The sequence below is a fragment of the Drosophila sulfurigaster genome, chromosome 3, assembly GCF_023558435.1.
Source record: "Drosophila sulfurigaster albostrigata strain 15112-1811.04 chromosome 3, ASM2355843v2, whole genome shotgun sequence".
NCBI classification, from domain to species: domain Eukaryota; kingdom Metazoa; phylum Arthropoda; class Insecta; order Diptera; family Drosophilidae; genus Drosophila; species Drosophila sulfurigaster.
Genome location: NC_084883.1, coordinates 21952005 through 21970096, shown reverse-complemented (window position 1 = coordinate 21970096; position 18092 = coordinate 21952005). Strand labels below are relative to the sequence as shown.

The 18092-nt window shown below is 38.4% G+C and overlaps 3 protein-coding genes and 1 long non-coding RNA gene across 9 annotated transcripts; 2 read left to right on the top strand and 2 right to left on the bottom strand.

Annotated features, from left to right (window-relative positions):
* Positions 1-103: 103 nt before the first annotated feature.
* Positions 104-12654, bottom strand: LOC133840146 (uncharacterized). Of its 3 annotated transcripts, XR_009894167.1 has the most exons (4): positions 7728-8427; positions 5540-5810; positions 3845-5473; positions 104-3814 (listed from the first exon to the last, which is right to left on the bottom strand). XR_009894167.1 is itself a non-coding variant. In XM_062271812.1 (3 exons), exons 1-3 carry the CDS (start codon positions 11352-11354, stop codon positions 4272-4274), a joined length of 1485 nt encoding a protein of 494 aa, XP_062127796.1. In that variant the 5' UTR covers positions 11355-12654; the 3' UTR covers positions 104-4271. The 3 variants fall into 3 exon arrangements, 2 of the variants coding, with proteins under 2 accessions (XP_062127796.1, XP_062127795.1); XM_062271812.1 differs by lacking the exon at positions 7728-8427 and adding an exon at positions 11343-12654 and having other exon boundaries at positions 104-5473; XM_062271811.1 differs by having other exon boundaries at positions 104-5473.
* Positions 12655-13162: 508 nt separating this feature from the next.
* Positions 13163-14800, top strand: LOC133843030 (ATPase ASNA1 homolog). The gene is made up of 4 exons (XM_062276383.1): positions 13163-13449; positions 13544-13661; positions 13735-14175; positions 14233-14800. The coding sequence occupies exons 1-4, from the start codon at positions 13337-13339 to the stop codon at positions 14569-14571; spliced, it is 1011 nt and encodes a 336-aa protein (XP_062132367.1). The 5' UTR covers positions 13163-13336; the 3' UTR covers positions 14572-14800.
* A 325-nt stretch (positions 14801-15125) lies between these two features.
* On the top strand, positions 15126-17396 carry LOC133845595 (tumor necrosis factor alpha-induced protein 8-like protein). Of its 4 annotated transcripts, none has more exons than XM_062280090.1 (4): positions 15126-15405; positions 16254-16364; positions 16513-16805; positions 16866-17396. In XM_062280090.1, exons 2-4 carry the CDS (start codon positions 16301-16303, stop codon positions 17139-17141), a joined length of 633 nt encoding a protein of 210 aa, XP_062136074.1. In that variant the 5' UTR covers positions 15126-15405; positions 16254-16300; the 3' UTR covers positions 17142-17396. The 4 variants fall into 4 exon arrangements, with proteins under 4 accessions (XP_062136074.1, XP_062136073.1, XP_062136076.1 ...); XM_062280089.1 differs by having other exon boundaries at positions 16510-16805; XM_062280092.1 differs by lacking the exon at positions 16254-16364 and having other exon boundaries at positions 15128-15405.
* Positions 15206-16375, bottom strand: LOC133845599 (uncharacterized). The gene is made up of 2 exons (XR_009894796.1): positions 16229-16375; positions 15206-16172 (listed from the first exon to the last, which is right to left on the bottom strand). It is a non-coding gene; the product is annotated as an uncharacterized LOC133845599 (long non-coding RNA).
* Positions 17397-18092: the final 696 nt, after the last annotated feature.

Here is an 18092-nt window from a genome sequence, read left to right as displayed (position 1 = left end):
ATTGTTTAAATCGCTTCATAAATAACCCTTTTGTTTTACTTTTGTTGTTCATGTTTCTTGTTGTAATCGAATTTTACTGTTTTCGTTATTTTGTTTTGTTGTCTTTTGTTTTTGTTTTGTTTTTGTTTTTTACTTTTACCCATGGTGAATGTTTACGTTAGTCCAATTCTTTTTATGAATGTTTATGTTTTATTCTTTGTTGTTAATTTGTGTTTGTTATGTATTTACTTGAGCATGTTTTAAATGTCTTATTCATGCATTACGTGTTACGTGTGTGTCTCTTATTCTTTCTTTGCCTTGTTATTTAATTACTTTTTGTTATTATTATTATTATAATTATAGCTCCATTTACTCATTTTTTGTGTTATGTGTTATGTTATACATTTACGTTTTGAACAAATTTTGTTGTTTGTTCTCACAACTTGAGTTTGTCCATCATTAAACTTGATTTTCTTTCTTATTTCTTTTTTTTTTGGTTTGTTTTGTTTGTTTGTTGGTTTGCTGTTTAATTGAATTGTTTTTTGTTTTTACTCTTGTTCATCATTTTGTATGTGTATATGTATATTTTTTATTTATTTATTATTAAGTTTTATTCGCATTTTTAACAAAATTAATAAAAACAATTCATTATTTGGTTTTCTTTACATTTTTCATGTTTTTTGTATTTTTTTTTTTTTTAATTTATTTATTTGTTTTTTTTTTGCTTTGGTTTTTTTTCTTTCTTTGTTTTGTATATATGTTAATTGATCAATTTATTCGTAATTTGTAATATTAAAACAATGTAACGTATAATCTTGCTTGTGGGTGCCATGGCCGATTCCACACGATTGAAGACGATATCATCTAGAATCTGATCTGAATCTGGTTGCCATCGATTGGCATTGCAGCTTAACTAATGCAACTGATTTAGCTTTTTAGGGTCTTGCACTTTTCTTTTCGTTTATACCTTATAAATCTAACTGATTGCATTTATACAGAGTGTACGTGTTAAAGTTTAGTTTCGTTATCTCTTGGGCTAAAGGAACATAATCATCAAGAATATCAATATCAATATCGAACTGAGGCATACAAAAAAACAAAGGGGACACAGATGAAGACACAGATTTAACATATAGTCAACAAAAGATATACACATACATATACATATAGAGTAAGGATTACAAACTTGTTGTGTTCTGTTTTAAAGCGCAATTATCTATAGTTAAGTGTTAACAATGATTATGATTATGGAAGTCAGTTGAAGAAGTCAGTATCAGTTATCATTATCAGTATGGAAATTGAGTTTTCATTTTTGTTTTTCATTTTTTTTTTTTTGGTTTTCATTTATGTTATATACTGCGAGTTCTCTTATTATAATGTAATGCAATGTATTTGAGTATGTATAGGTATTTATACTTGTTCATATATATAATAGTGCCCGTGTTTCTTCTGTAGCACTTCTCGACTTCTTCCATACTCTACTCCCTTCTGCTGAACTCTCCTCTCTCGTCTTCTTATATCATATATCATTCTTGTTTGCACGTTTTTTTGTTTTTGTTTTTGTTCTTGACTTACTAATAAATTAAAACAACGCTAATGAATTCGTTTTTTCTTCTTTTTTTTGTTTTTGGTTTTTGTTATGTGTTTTGTTTGTTTTTTGTTTTTGTTACTAATTGTGAGTTGTGGTTTTTATTTGTTATTATTTCGTTTACTGGTTTTCCATTCTCTTCTTTAACTCATTTGCGTTTATTATCATTTCATAATCAATTATCAATTTGATTTTTATTTATTTTTTTTTTATAGTACATGCTTTGTTTGCGTTTCGTTTTAATACTCTTCTGTTTTATTTGCTTGGTATTTTGTGCCTTGGACAAACGTTTCTTAAAAATTGATTTTATTCAATAGAAATCGGTTGCTGTGTAGTTATTCTTCTCTCTCTCGTGTTCCCGTAATGATTTCACTATGTTCGTTCGAGTGCTGATAAGAAAAGGTCAGAATATGGGACGCCTGCAATCGGACGACAAAAGAGCAACAAGTGGCTGAGCTGATAAGCCACATAAATGGCAGCTTTCAGTAATAATAATAATAATTATATTGCTAGGTTGGTTGTTGGCAGCTGTATCGCTATTGCGATAACTACTGTGTATGTTCTCGATTGAAATTGAAATTGGATTTGGAACGCTTATCTAGCAGCACTTGAAACGGAGTCACAACACATCACACGACCTAAACGATAAGTGTGAGAATCGATCAGTGTCGAAACATTTGTACAATACATTTTTCCCATTATTTATACAATAACATTCTTGAGAGTTTTGCTTTGCTTTTTTTCCTTATTCTTTTGTTAATGGATGTACATACATATATTTTTAATTGTTTTTTTTTGGTTTGGTTTGGTTTGGTTTTGTTATTATATACTTGTTATCTTGTTTTGGATCTGTTCTTGCTAAGAACCATCTGCTGTTGCGCTTTATATTTATAACTCGAGACACTTTTGGGATCGACATCGAACACTTGAGAAACAAAGGACATTGGGCTTTTCTTTTATTTTGTTTTGTTTGGGAAAGTTATGCTCAACCGATTTGAAAATTCAATTACTTTTTAACAATAACATAACAAATGCAAAATTTGTTACGACTTTTGTTGGCAGTGTTTCATTTGTATGTATATGTAATTTGGCATTTAGACATATATAATTTCTAATTACACAATGGAATCCTCGCATCTCTGATATTTGGTAGGAAAGTAAGTCAGGGAGAGATGGGATGGGGACTTCATACGAAATGGTGGGGGCGAGGGCGAGGGGACGAGGAAAACACGATGTGTTCATTGCTATAAAATGTGTAGGTGATTCACATTTCTTTCGATTCTTTTGTTTTGTTTTTCTTTTTGTTTTTGGTTTGGTTTGGTTTCTTTCTACAATGTAAGTATAACTACAGTTAATTACGTCAATTGTCATCGAGCCAGATGATCATTGTTACGATTTGGTTTTTGTATTATGATTAATGCCAAAACAAATGCATTTTGGCTGGTTGTGCGCGATTTTTAACGTTTTACAACACTACAAATAACGGCAGTTTTGAAATGCTGATTTCGTGGGGAATGTGGGGATATAATAATATAATAACATTACACATAATTATTAGTATGCACTTAAAATACAAGTTCGAACAACACATATGGAAGCCACGGAAAGCAACTGCAAGTAAATGGGATAATACCAATGTGCTGCTGATCAAGGAATCGAAACTGAGGAACTACACAAATCGTGCTGATCGTGATAGTGATCGTGATCTTGTGGCACTTGAGTCATTTTGGCCAGTGTTTTTGCAATAAGGTACATATTCCAATAAAGGCCTGCCTCTTCGAATACATACATACATCCAGTAAACTATGGTATGTGTGTTTGTAATATATAACTGATCATTTGATAAATAGATCTATATAGTATATACATATACATATAGTACCTTTTCGTATGGGATGGGGGGATGGGGGTAGAGTGGAGTTTTCAGTTTGTACAGAAATGTGTGTGCACTTACATACATCAATATAGTACACCTATATATATTGTATATAAGTCGATAGGATTCTTTGGGTGGGGTTACAACTAAATAAGGCATGCGCTAGGCTCTTTTTGGCACACAAAATAACAACAATCATAATAGTAACATAAAGTATTTGGTAGTATGTGCTTTCGGTTCGGTATCGCTCATCGTTTATAGCTTATCGCTAATCGCTGCAACATCATCGGTTCCCGACAATGACAAATTCGCTAAATGCTACAATACTTTCGTTTACATGCTTTCTCTTTATTTTCTCCCTCTCTCTCTCTCTCTCTCTCGTTCTCTCTGTTGCGCTTCACTTTCATTGCATTCTGATTTTGAAATCCATTGTCATTTCTTTTAACACTGTGTATTGCGAAAATTGTAATTCACTTTTATGCTTACTTCACTATTATACAATGTGCGGTTGCCTTATTTTTGTTTTTGTTTTGTTTATTTATAATTCATATTAATTTTATATGTTTACGTGAATTATGCTTGATCTGAGGGCAGTTGCAAGTTGCAACGACACTTGCCGCTTGCCACTGCTCACGACTTCTTTTCGTTTTTGTATTTATTTTTTTAATTTAATTTCTTTGTTGTTTGTCTAAAATGCGCTAATTATTGATACCATCTTCTTCTCCGGGTTCGTTTCTTCGGTTTTAAATGTTAATTTTTAACTGTTAGCTGTTAGCTGTGTATGTATGTTGTTTTGTTTTTTTCGGTTTTTTGTTGGTTTTTTTTTCTTTAAATTCTATCCTCCTCGTCCTCCTCCTCGACCTCCTCGCCGTTCTCCTCCAGCTCCTCCTTGTAGCCAGGATGCTCGGATATGGCATAATAGTTGCCATTGTAGATGACGCCCAGTTCGCGTAACGCATCGCCACGTATTGTCGCCTTTATCGTCCAGTTGTAGCAGTCATCGGACTCGGACTCACGATCCAGCCGCTCCACATCGAGAATCTTTGAGTTGAGGCGCTCCAGTATGATGCCGATGTCCTTGATGCTGAGGTGACGCTTCTGATCGACAGACAGCTGATCGATTAGCAGCAAGAACTTCTCCGTCGTCGTCTTATCATCCTCCATCACCGTGTTCTCCGTCTCGCTCTCCGAGCTGTCGCGCTCCGGTGCAATGTCCAGGAAGCGTACATGACCCTTGGCGCCGGATGAGCGACGCTGCATACTGCCGCTGCCGCCCAGCATAGGATCCATAACCGATGACGACATCCCCAGCGTCGCCTGATGCGCATGCAGCTGCTGCTGCTGTTGCTGTTGATGCGGCTGCGGACTGCTGCTGCCGTCCTGAATGGGCGACGTGGCCACGCTCTTGTGCACCGCTATCTTGCGCCCCTCCTCGTGCAGGGCACAGCAATGGAAGTCGCATTCCGTTGTGCTGGGACTGCCCGCCCGACTGGGCGTGTGCGCATGATGGGCACACTCCGGCGTATGCACATGCACTGCGCCCACAGCACTGTCGAAGGAGCCGCCCTGCTTGGACAGACGGCGACTGCCGCTGCCGGGTATCACAACACCCGGGGGCAGGACAACGCCGCCCGGATGGTAAATGCTCGCCGGTCCCTCGTCGCTGATGACCGTTATTTGTGGGCTGGCGTAGCGAGGCTGTGACGATTGCGAAGACACCGACTTGTTGTCCAACGAACTTTGCGCGGAGAGACCCTTCTTCGAGGGCGAATACTTGTCGGACGACAGCAACCCGTTGCTGCTGCCCAGACCGGCGCCCATGCACATGCCGCCGCCGCCGCCACCACCACCACCTCCTCCTCCACCACCACCGCCGCCGCCGCCTCCTCCTCCGCCACCTTGGCGCTGATCCCAGTGCAATACGACCGTGACACGCCCTTTATTATCCATAATCTTCCACGATGGTGTCTCATCATGCAGTTCCAGTGCATGGATCGTCTCACAGACGATTTTCGGTATAGCTGATATAGCTGCAGAAAACACATGTGAGCCCAGGATGTTTCGATCTATTCGATAGCGATTGCGATACCACTTACCAGCTTTTATGACATCCACACCCGTTGGATACCATCGCTCGCCCTGCCTCAACAGCAAGAGAACCGTATTGTTGGCCAGGGTGCGAAAGTATTCGCCATCCTCGATTTGGGTTCCATCACACTCCAGAACAACGCGAACAGGTTCTGAAGCAGGAACCCCCAATTTATCCTTGCCGCGCACCAATAGCTCCTCAAATGTACCAACTACGACGCCCTTACGCACATTCCGCCAACTATCCCAAATTTTCAGTGGTCGCTTGCCGCGAGACTCCTGTAAAAAGAAAGGACATTGCATACAATAAGTGAAAGTCTTTTACTTATTTCAGGAACTGCAAAAAATATTAGTAGTTAAACAAAAGAAGACCAATCTAATTTCAAAGAAAAAGGAGGAATAATTTATATATGATATATAAATGAAAGCTAACTTCAGGAGATATATAGATATAGATATAGTAGATATTAATATAATATTTGCATAATATGTAAATTTTCATTTTCATTGCTTAAGGACTCCCTAGCCTGTGAAACATATTTTAGACATCTGCCTGAATTTCACGAGGATAAAATCTTTATTTTTTTGTAACATAAAACTGTCTTCTTACATTCTTAATAGATTGTAATTTTACTGATCATGTTATAATTATAATTTTGAATACATCAAGGTCTTAGTTGCAAATTGATTAAGGCTCTATAATAATATTTTATTATAAGATAATAAATATTATATATCAAATTAATAAATAAGTCATTTTATTTTCAATAATGGAATAATAACTTTTTTTATAATCCTAATATCTACAATTTTAATTAGATTCCCCTTATTTAATTCAGAATGTTAAATATAATGCATAATACAAAATCTAAGAAGACAAAGTTTTGGGAGACTTTCGACCTTCGGAGCCTTCGATTCTAAATAAACGTCAAGTTACTCATGGTATTTAGCAAGAATAAGGATCGTAAGTTTCAGTTGAGTTAAGTTTAGTTGAGAGGATTATGCGATAAACGTTCTGACCTCAATGTGGCAACTGAGACTAAGATTAAGCTGGACAACTAAAGGCAGCAGGAGTTTTACTATCATTATAATGAGCGAGCAGATTGTGTGTGTGTGTGTGTGTGTGTGTGTGTGTGTGAGATGCGTGACACCTGTGTGTGTGTGTGTGACAAGTGGGTGTGGCAGGACCCGGGCAGCGTCGTAAGTTGCACTACTAATTGAGATTTGTACCCGCTAAAAGGGCGCAAATGTCAAGGCCGCTGCCAGCTCCAGGCAGCTGCAGCTGATGCTCTAGCATTGCAGCTGAATAGAGGCATAGGTCTAACCCACACACACACACCCACACACACAAGCATAAGCTCACACTCACTCACACAGCAATAAAGCAAACGAAAAACAATTCATATTACATTTAACAAACGAATTTTTGGTTTGGTTTTTGCACTTTGCATTAACAGCGAGCACAGCTGTTGTTCAATAACAGAGCGCTGTTAACTGTTAGCTAACAGAGCTTTCACTGACTGCAAAATCAACAGCAACAGCAACAACAACAACAACATCGACAACAACAGCAGCAAGAAGCCATGTTTAATGTATTGCAAGGACATGAGTGTGGCGCTCCAGTGACCCAGTAACGAGTGCAGCACACGAGCTGAATAACAAGAAAGAAGATGAAAAAAATTGAAGGAAATTCTCACACACACACACACACATGCATGCTATATGCACATATATACTAGATGTATGTAAGTTCATGAGAGTTATAATAAAAAAAGGAAAGAAAAAAGTTTAATGAAAAATGGCGAAAAATGAATTTTGGACATTTTGGGGAGTAGCATTTGTTTAATTGGAGTTGAAATTGCAGTTGCAATTGCAGTTGTAGAAAGTGTAATCAGTGTTACACACACACACATACACACTCGCATAGGAGAGCGAGACGCAAACGAGAGCGAAAGCGAGCGAAAGAGAAAGAGAGAGAGAGACAGTGTGCAAGCGCGCATTGGGATAGGTCAAGTCTGCTGCCATATGGCCATCAGCTGCTGATGCGATTGCGATTGCAGCAGCAGCAGCAAAGGGGTGTGTGTATTTCCTTTACCTTTGCCCCTTCCCCCCTCTCAAATGTATCTGAAGTTAATGCTAATTAGTAAAGCGTAGAAACAAAAAAGGAAATGCCAATATACTCGAATTTGTTTTTACCCCAACTGCTGCTGCGGCCGTCGGTCCTGTGGTGATGGCAGCACCTCCAGCTGCACCTTGATTAGCTGCCGCAGCGGCAGCTGCTGCGGCCGCCACTTGTCTGATGCTGAGGCAGTTGCAGAGCGGCTTTGTCACGCCCAGCGTGCACAGAGCATTGGACCACATGGTGGTGGCGTTGCAAGTGCTCGTCTCACCTTTCCCAGCCACTTTAATGCGATATCCTTGCCTCGACTATAAATTGTTTATTGGTTTACACTACTACAACAATAACAACAGCACTGCACAATTGAATGTTAATAGTAGTACAATTATTGTTCAACATTTTACTCGCTCTCTATACACTCGAATATATAGTATAGTTTAAACCATTTGGATTTCGTTTGTCTTAAAAATCGTTATATCAAATACACGCACTCTTCTATGTTTAAAATTATGATTTTCGTTTATTTCTTTTGTTGTTTGTGTCTTATAAAAACCTTATAAATGCTCAAAGCTTAGGCCTAAGTTAAACGCGTTTTATTGTAGTTTTTCTTTCATTCACAATTATTAGTATTAAATGCCATTTGAAAATTCGTCGCGTGAGGCTACAAAAATTGTTAACAAATTGCTGCACACTTTACAAAAAAGATGAACACAACACGTTGGATTCATTAATTATTATCATTATTATCATTAAGCATTTTGTTTTTCGTTTTTGGTTTTTTATTTTTGATTTTTCTATTTTTGAAGTCAATAGGAAAATTGTGGACTTGAGGTCGTTTTTTTTTTCCTTTTTTGGCAAGCTGACAGATTTTTGGGATTAGGCCACAGCACTGCACATCACATCACAGCAGAACAGAGCACAGAGCAGAGCTCAACATTAGGGGCTGGGCAGGCGCCAGAGTTTCAAGAGTTGACCTTCGCACTTTCACTTTACTACTACGCGCCTTGTGCGCCACTTGCGTGTGCCTGAAACCGCCGAGTTTTCATTGGTGGGGAGTGGGAAAGGGTCTTGGGCTGATGCTGCTGCTGCTGGTGATGCTGGTGATGCTGCAACTGCAATTGGGGCTGGGGCTGGGGCAGGTGCTGAGCCTGCGTTTGTTCGATTTAAGTTTTGTGTGGCACAGTTTCCTTTTCTTTCTTTCTTTCTGTCGTTTTTTTTTTTCTGGTTTTATGTGTGACTTATTTTCGTATAGGTTTTATCTATCTATTTGCACAGTTGACACACGAGCTTTTCCGATTTTAATTGATATTTAATTGGTAGCAAAAAAAAGGTTGTCGTTGTCGCTGGCTGGCAGTAGTTGTCACACCCAGTTAAAATTTAATATTTCAACAAATTGCCAGCGGAATCACGTAGCTTGCGAAAAGCGCTCGTAAATGAAAGTAGCATCCTTGCTGGCTGTGGCTGGCTGCCTGGCACACTGGCACACTCTGAGCCTGCCTGCCAGCCTCTGCTCTGCTTCGCTTTGCTCTGCTACGCTGCGCTGCTCTGCTCTCCTCTAACATCTTCTCGCATGTGTATGTGCATGCTTAACGCCTCTGCCGCTGCCGCAGTCGCTGCTTCGACTGTCATGTTGTTGTTACTATTTTCTGCTGCAGCTGCTGTCTGCAGTGCGAATGCAGTGAGAGCACAACGCAAATGAGAGCGAAAGTTGTGCGCATAAAGCTCTCTCTTTCTCTCTCTCTCTGTCTCTTTGGATGGTCACTCTGCTCTCTCAGCTAATGAGCATGTTGTAGTAATTTATTTAATGTTAACATGTGAGCGAGCTGCAACTGCACTGCACTTGCACATTGCAACTCTCATTCGTTGACTCTCTCTCTCTCGCTCGCTCGCTCTTAGTCTTTCCTTTGGGTTTTTGGTAGTAACATCTGTGCTTTGGCCTACATTTGCAATGTGATATAATCAGGGCGCGCTTAAGCTAACAGCCAACTGCTAACGAACGCTCCACAAGTATTAGCGACTCCATAGCACCTAACTTCTGTCGCGATTTACTATATCTACATAAATACCAGAAGCTCTGTCAATTAGGCACACAAAGCACACATACAGGCACACTTGCATTGTGTTCAAACGAGTGCGAAAGAGAGCGAGAGATGCTCAAAACATTGCACCCTTTTTGTAAGTTTGGTCTGCTTGGAACTCGCTTTCATTTTCATTTTCGTTTGGTGTGCGCTCACTTATGCAGCAATTCATTAAATCAAAGCGCAGCTTTAGGTAAACATTTGCATTAAATCAATCCTTTCAATTAATCCTTTATATTTGTCAAGCTGCAATCTGTATGCAGAAAGCATACGCGATTAAATTTGAATGAATTGTTGACGCTGATAAGTATGCTACAAAAAATGAAGGATTCTAAAATCTAGATGATTAGAAGAACACTAAAAACTTTAATTACTATTTGACAATATGAAAAATACAACTGCGAAATTATTGAAGAAAAACTCAAAATTCTTAAAAATACTACAAGCCAACTTAAAATGCCCTTAATTTAAAAATAATATATTTTGAATAAATACAGCCCTAATCCTTAACCATAAATTATAGTTGCAATTCATACAATTTTATTTACATCAATGCGTTGGAGTTGGCTGCGAATTTATTCCCACATAGACAGAAAGCGAGAGAGTGAAGAGTGCTCTCTCGTGTGCTGTCAGAGCAGCGTTGCCAGATGCGAGCGAAAACGATAACATCTTGCAAAATGTTAACTAGGTAAGGAGCCTGCTGTTTCAAAAGTATTTAAATGCTAGAGTTAATCCGTGAATAGTCTACTGAACATACATAGCATTGAAATTGTAGAATATAAGAAATAACAAAAAAAAATATTGAAATAAAATGATAAGTTTTGTAGCGATATGCGAAAAAACAAATTGAAGGATAGAATCCAAAGCAGATTCTAACGTCCTTAACAGCGCTGTAATTAACATGTGGGTCATGTGCTAGCGCTGTTAAGCCGCCCACAATTATAATGCTGTCTGCTTGTCAATATGTTATATGGGGAGTGTCATGGAGTGCAACTCTTGTTTGTGCTCGCTGCATTTCCATTCACATTAAATTGTATTTGCATTGGCATGTTATGTATGTATGTTTGTATTAACAGATGCGTCACTGTTAATTTCGGCTGTTGAGCCGACAAACAACAATAAACATGCAAAGCTAAAAAAATATATATGAATGTATAGAAAAAAGTAAATGTAAACGAGACGGATGAGGACATCAACAAAAGCTACATGTGCACACATTCTACGAGACGAGTGAGTGAGTATTACCACAGATATTTGGGTCAAAGCTATTCACTCACCCGCAAAGCAAAGCAAAGCAAACGAAACCAAACGAAACGAAATGAAATGAAGAAAACTGCATGAAGCATGGACACGCACACTAATGCAGCTAAATGCTTAACGGGAGCTTAGTTGACAAGCCGTGGATCAGTTCAACGTCTAAATTGAAAACAAATGAGCAACGTCGGGGATTGAGAGACAACTTTTAAAATCAATGTACGTATACGTAATATGTATATGGGATTTTAATTCACATAGCTTGCTGGTACTATGGCATTACTATGTACATACATATATAGTAGAATGTGGGCCGGCGGCACGCCCGCGCTTTTAGCTTGACGTGGATTCTTCACTTACCTCTCTGGCCATTACGACATGTCTCAAAAGCAGGGCCCGCTTAGAGGGTCTGCCATTTGCGTTGGCTTTAACAGCTACAACAACAACACGTCGTCCTCCTTCGCCGTCTCGTTCTTGTTGTTGTTGTTGTTATTCTCCTCGTCTTCGTCGCCGTCGCGTCTATCGTCCTTTGGCGGCGGCTAACAGGAACAGCAACAACAGCAGCAACTGTGCACGGTTTACACTTTTCGCGCATACGATTCTGTTTCGCTGTATGTGTGTGTGTGTACGTATGTATGCGGCGTTAGCGTTGGCGGCGGCAAGAGAATGGCGGCAGTGGGCGGTTGGTTGGTTGGTTGAGTGTGCTTCAAAAATTCTCTACTACACGTTTATTTTCAATCTTCCCGCAACGCCATGCGCCGATGCTGTGTGCTGCTTCTTCTTCTTCCTTTTGTCGTTCCTTCGCTTTCTCTCGCTCTCACTCACACTCTCTCGCTCTCTATGCTTTTTTCGGTTGTACGTGTATGTGCGGGCATCTGTATGTGAGTATGTGTGTGTACGTATATGTACATATGTTGGTTGCTGCTGCGTGTGTATTGCTATTTCACATCACTTGTATAAAATTTCGATTGTTTATTTCTTTAATTTTTGCGTTTAAATATATTTTGGTGTATGTTTTTTTTATTGCATATCACTGGGGATGAGACTTATTTTTGTTGTATTTGCTTTTATCTACATACAACTACACCCACAATACACTCATACATATACATATGAACTTAGGTGCGGCTGCGATGTCGGCGAAGAAGATTCGCTGATGGCAGTGTGTGTCTGTGTGTGCGTGGCTGTGTATGTGTGTGTGTGCTGTGTGTGAGAATGTGTGCGGAAAAGCATTAAAGTACCGTTATCGTTGTCGGAACCATTTTGGGCATTATCAATTTATTCACATGCGACACATTTTGTTGTAATTTTAAATTATAACACACACGAACGCTTTTTATTTTGTTTGCGGTAATTTTTATCAACAAAATAATGAGCACATCGGGGAAAATCTTAAAGGCGCACACGCACACATATGTACATACAGGACACGCTTAATCTCTTGCTTTGCTTCTATTTTCTAGTATTGGCAGTATAGCACACAACACGCCTTTTCCTTTTCACTTTTTCTTAAATTTTATTCATTTAATTTTCGGTTTTTCTTCTGCTTTTTCTAGAATGCAGATTAACTATTTTTTCAAATTATCTTGCAGTTCAAAACTTGAAATTATTGCAGTTAATTACAAAACAAACACATTTTAACAGCCCCAAAAGTAGAGGTGGAGAAACATCGATCGATGGCGAACTATCGATGTATCGTTGTGTCTGAATTTTTGCAAAAACATCGACTTGTATTGATATGATTATACCAATATATACTAGATAAAAACATTAAAAGCGGTTTGAAGCTGGAAAAATACCGAAAAATAACTTTTAACATTTTTCATATATTTTGCAATTTTCATTGCTTTTATTATTATTTAAAATGTAGATTCACTTAAAAAAAAAAAACTTTAAAGTCATGACTCAGAATAAGTAAAAATTCAACGGAAAACCAACATTTAAAACCACAATTTGTCCAACACTCACATAATGTAAAAAACTTGCAAGAGAGCCGTGTTCAATTTACATTACATTCAATTACATTCATAAATTCATTATTAGCTTAAGAAAATAAATATTGTAACAATATATTTTGTTTTTTTAAACGAGTGACAAACTTAAATGACATGTAAATTTCATAGTAATGTCTAAAATTCGTTATTGAATTATTATTTTACGGTTAAAGTCGCTGTGTCGGTAGACCGATAAATAGCTAGAGCTTTTATCGGTAGTAAACTACTAGTTAACCGGAAAGTTCATTTTTGGTATATTTTAAAATTTAACCTGCGGTCACGCTGCCGCTATACGGCACCAGAAAACTTGCCTAGAATTTTACACAAACAAATTACGTGTCTCAAGAAAAATATTACAATATGGTCGACAATTTACCGCCCTTAGAGCCAAGTCTGCAAAATCTTGTAGAACAGGAATCTCTGAAATGGATTTTTGTGGGTGGCAAAGGCGGTGTAGGCAAAACAACCTGCAGGTGCGTGTGTGCGAAAGAGAGACAAGTCGTGTCAAACAACAACAACAACAATAGCTTTACTAATATTACGAAAAATCCAATTACTAATTTTCAGCTCCAGTCTGGCAGTCCAATTGGCAAAAGTACGCGAATCCGTGCTCATCATTTCCACAGATCCAGCACATAATATATCCGATGCATTCGATCAGAAGTTTACCAAGGTGCCGACAAAGGTATTCAACAAAATGAAAGTCATGTTGCGGCATTTTTCTATACTAAATAGTGATGATTTTTCTTGAAATATAGGTTAATGGCTTTGATAATTTGTTCGCCATGGAAATAGATCCAAATGCGGGACTCGGCGAGCTGCCTGACGAATATTTCGATGGCGAGAACGAAGCTCTACGTGTCAGCAAGGGCGTCATGCAGGAGATGATCAATGCTCTCCCCGGTATTGATGAGGCGATGAGCTATGCCGAAGTCATGAAGCTGGTGAAGGGCATGAATTTCTCCGTGGTGGTCTTTGATACGGCACCAACGGGACACACGCTGCGTCTGATTGCCTTTCCGCAGGTTGTAGAGAAGGGATTGGGCAAATTGTTACGTTTAAAGATGAAGCTGGCGCCTATGTTGACGCAATTTGTATCCATGCTGGGCATGGCTGATGTCAATGCAGACACCTTGTCACAAAAACTCGATGACATGCTGCGGATCATCACCCAAGTGAATGAACAGTTTAAGAACCCGGTAAGCATTCAGAATCCTCTCAATTAGAATCAGATTGTTATAGATGTATTTTTTTAGGATCAAACCACATTTGTTTGTGTCTGCATTGCCGAGTTCTTTTCGCTGTATGAGACCGAACGTTTAGTGCAGGAGTTGACCAAGTGTGGCATCGATGTACACAACATTATTGTCAATCAATTGTTATTCCTGGAAAAATCCCACAACTCGTGTAGCATGTGTGCCTCCCGCTTCAAGATACAGGAGAAATACTTGGACCAGATTGCCGACTTATATGAGGACTTCCATGTTACAAAGCTGCCTCTGCTGGAAAAGGAGGTTCGCGGACCAGACAGCATTAAATCATTCTCAGAGAACCTTATGATACCTTACAATCCCAACGCATCTGCAAACAAATAGAGAATGCCGTCGGTTAGGTGCGCTGTAGTTTTAAGCTTCTGAAGAACTTATTGTGAATACGTGTGTGGGGGTGAAATAAATTCTAATTATGCCAGATAAGCTACAGATTTTAGCCAAGTTGTGCTGTCTGCAAGAAACAATTTCACTTTTTGCGCAATACATTTTGCAAGAAAAACTGAATTAAGATCGAAAAACCTATGTTATTTTGAATAAACAAGTTTTATAGGAATTCATCATTATATGTCTTTTCCTACTTCTATTTGTGGATGCACTATTTCCATATCTATCAGTATATCGAGTCAGTTAAATTATTTGAATTCTTCACTTGGTTAAAAATGTTTGCACCACTGTGCGTCACTTTCAAAATAACGATATTTTTATACCAAAGAAGTATTTATGCCTTAAATGGTCACATTGCTATTACCGACAAACAGCTGTAACTTATCGATATGCAAAAGGGCAGCCAACGTTTGCTGTAAAGATAGTTGGCAGTGCTGGAGATTCCGATACTATATATTAAACGATATCAATGGCTCTAATTTAAAATTCCAATATATCGACGTTTTGTCATCACTCAGTTTCATTTTGCGTCGTTTATTTGCTGCTGCACAGTTTTCGTGTTTTTGTTTTCCTCGTTGTTTTCAGTCCTCGATAGATGATCCGCTGCACATATTTCCAATTTAGTTAAGCTAACAAGCTGGGAAATCGAAAAGTCATATTGTTTTGCTGCCATAAACTGCGAAAACCCCCGCACCCAGAACACACAATTCTCAAGGATATTTGACGAGGGTCTAGGACAACAGCAACAGCAACAACAACAACGAAGAGTCACAGGTGAGTTAATTGAGCGCCAAAGCCATATTCGAGTTCTATGTACATACATACGTGCGTATATCGGAATGTGTAAATGAATGTATGCGGTTGTTGCGATCAATAATACAACACAAAAGCGCTCCATACACAAATAAATCACCCACTATCGCCCCACAAGACCACAATGTGTAATACATAAATAATAATAACCCCCACAACAATGACAACGCACACATACAGTAAGAATGAAATAACGATAATGTTGGACAACAGTCATTCAGTTGGTCAGTCGCTTGATTTCTATACGAATTCCACTCGCTGGTTTCCGCATTTCCCCGCCGCATTTCCTCTCTCCGCCACATCCGGTCCCCCTTTTGTCCTTGGGACTGCGTCACTCGCTCGCTCGATTCCAACATTTTAGGCCGCCATATCAACGAATTTGTCGCGTGACCTTAAGCCATTCCTGCACTGCCATGTCATGGTACGACTTACAAACAGAATATACTATGCACGAATATTTGAATATGCATGTGGGGGAGTATGTGCTTTTCTTAATTGAATTGGTCTAACGGACAGAACGGGCAGTGGTGTCGCCTCAGAACTCCATTTATGGCCACAACACGTATGCCGTTAGAATGGCCCCAAAACGAAAGCAACTCTGCAGTCGTCATTACTCACTTGACGTTACGCTATCTTTTTGTGTTTTGTATTTTGTGTTTTGTTTTCGACGACGTATTTGAAGAAGTACAGCTCAGCGTAGGTCTTTTTATCGGCAGAGTTGACATTGGCTATCATCATTGTGTATTAATATTTATAATTATGACTTTATCAACTGCTTGCTTACCGGATTGATGCCACATACAATACAGATACAGACTCAGATACATTATAGAGTAACAGATAAAGATACAGCAAAATGTCTGTCGCTGGATTGAGACAGAGCCTTCTGCTCTGGAGTGTTGACTACTGGAATTTGGAAGGTAAAAGTTAATTTGATATGAGTTCTGCTTTTGCGTTTGGTTCGATCTTAAGTTGTATGGTTTCACTTTTCATTTGACATTTTACATTTGCAATGTAAATAGTTGGCTTTACTTCATTTGACTCAATTGCAAAACACTCTTGTAGCAGTCATGGCGGACAATGTATTCAAGTCGCACGATATCGGATTACGCGCTCAAAAGAAAATACTCTCACGCATGGCAACGAAAAACATAGCGAAAACCTTTATTGACGGCACAACGGCTTCGCTGCTAGATAATTTGTACAAGCTCTGTAAGATGCATACTGGCAACAAGGCGCGCGCTGAGAAACTCATCAAAAACATCATCAAAATTGTCATTAAAATCGGAGTGCTGCACCGCAACAATCAGTTTAGCCCCGAGGAATTGCAAAATGCGGAAATATTTAAACGAAAGTTTCAGGTAACAATCCTAATATATTCACTTAATTGAAGAAATATTAATTTATCATTACACTTTCAGAACACGCAATTGTCCATCATATCATTCTATGAAGTGGACTTTACCTTTGATTTGGCATATCTGCAGAAGTCCATACAGGACTCGCATGTGGCACTCAGATCCATTGTGCAGCCACATTTAACGGATAAATCGCTGGGCCGCATAGATGAGGTGTTTGATTTCTTTGGCGACGCTGCGCTGTTGGAAACGGCCTTTAAACCAGATTCACCATATCGTGAGGTTATGGGCAAAATTGTGGCGGATATTAACTCGGCCATGGAGACGGGCGATATATGAGCAAAGAAAATTGCACGCAGTACAAGCTAATGGAATGATGAGGGGCTATTATCAAACCAAAAAACAAACAGGATATCCTACACACAACATGAGATACTAACATCTAGTTGAGAGCAACAAATGCTTAGCCTAACCAAATGGTGTGGAAAACAACAAAAGAACAACAACACTCTTTAGACAACAATGATTATTTTTAATTGAATTGGTGATATCACTCTATATTAACATTTATTAAGTAGGAGTCGAGAAAACACACGTCCAAATTGATTTATTTTTTAAGACAATGTTAACACTTTGCGTAATTGAAAATCGTTAACATTTTTGTGTCGTTTAGGTTTAAGTAAAATGCATTTCGCCAAAGGAATTCACAAAAGCAAAAACTCACAATGTATAATGTCCAAAAAGCAAAAGGCAAATTGCTTTTTTTATCAATGTGCATGTCGTCGTTGATTGTATTTGTATTTGTAATTGTAATTGTACTCAAACTATATTAAGTGTCTAAAAAAAAAGTCTGTCTAAATATTGTCTGTGCATTTGCACAATGCACAATTGAATGTTTGATACTTTTGTCTGTTTTGATACTCCGAAACTCGCTCTCCAAATGCAATTACTATTATATACTCGCTCTTGACATAAAGGAACCTATAAAATATATAAGTATGTATACGCTTTCACTTCGTATATATTCATGTACTTAATTCTCCAATTATGCTGATCTCCTTAAGAGTTATCCTATTATTTCAATTGCGTGCTAAACAAATGCAAACAAATTGCACGCACTTTAATTTTGCAAAATTGATAAAATTGTTAGTTAATCGTTTAACACACACAATCTTGAGAGTTTATGTTTGTATTAAGTTCAATAACCGTTTAGAAAACCAGTTTTATTGTATGTATGTATTCCAAGCCTCTTAGTCAAACAAAAGCCATGAGGGTCAATAACCTTAAGCA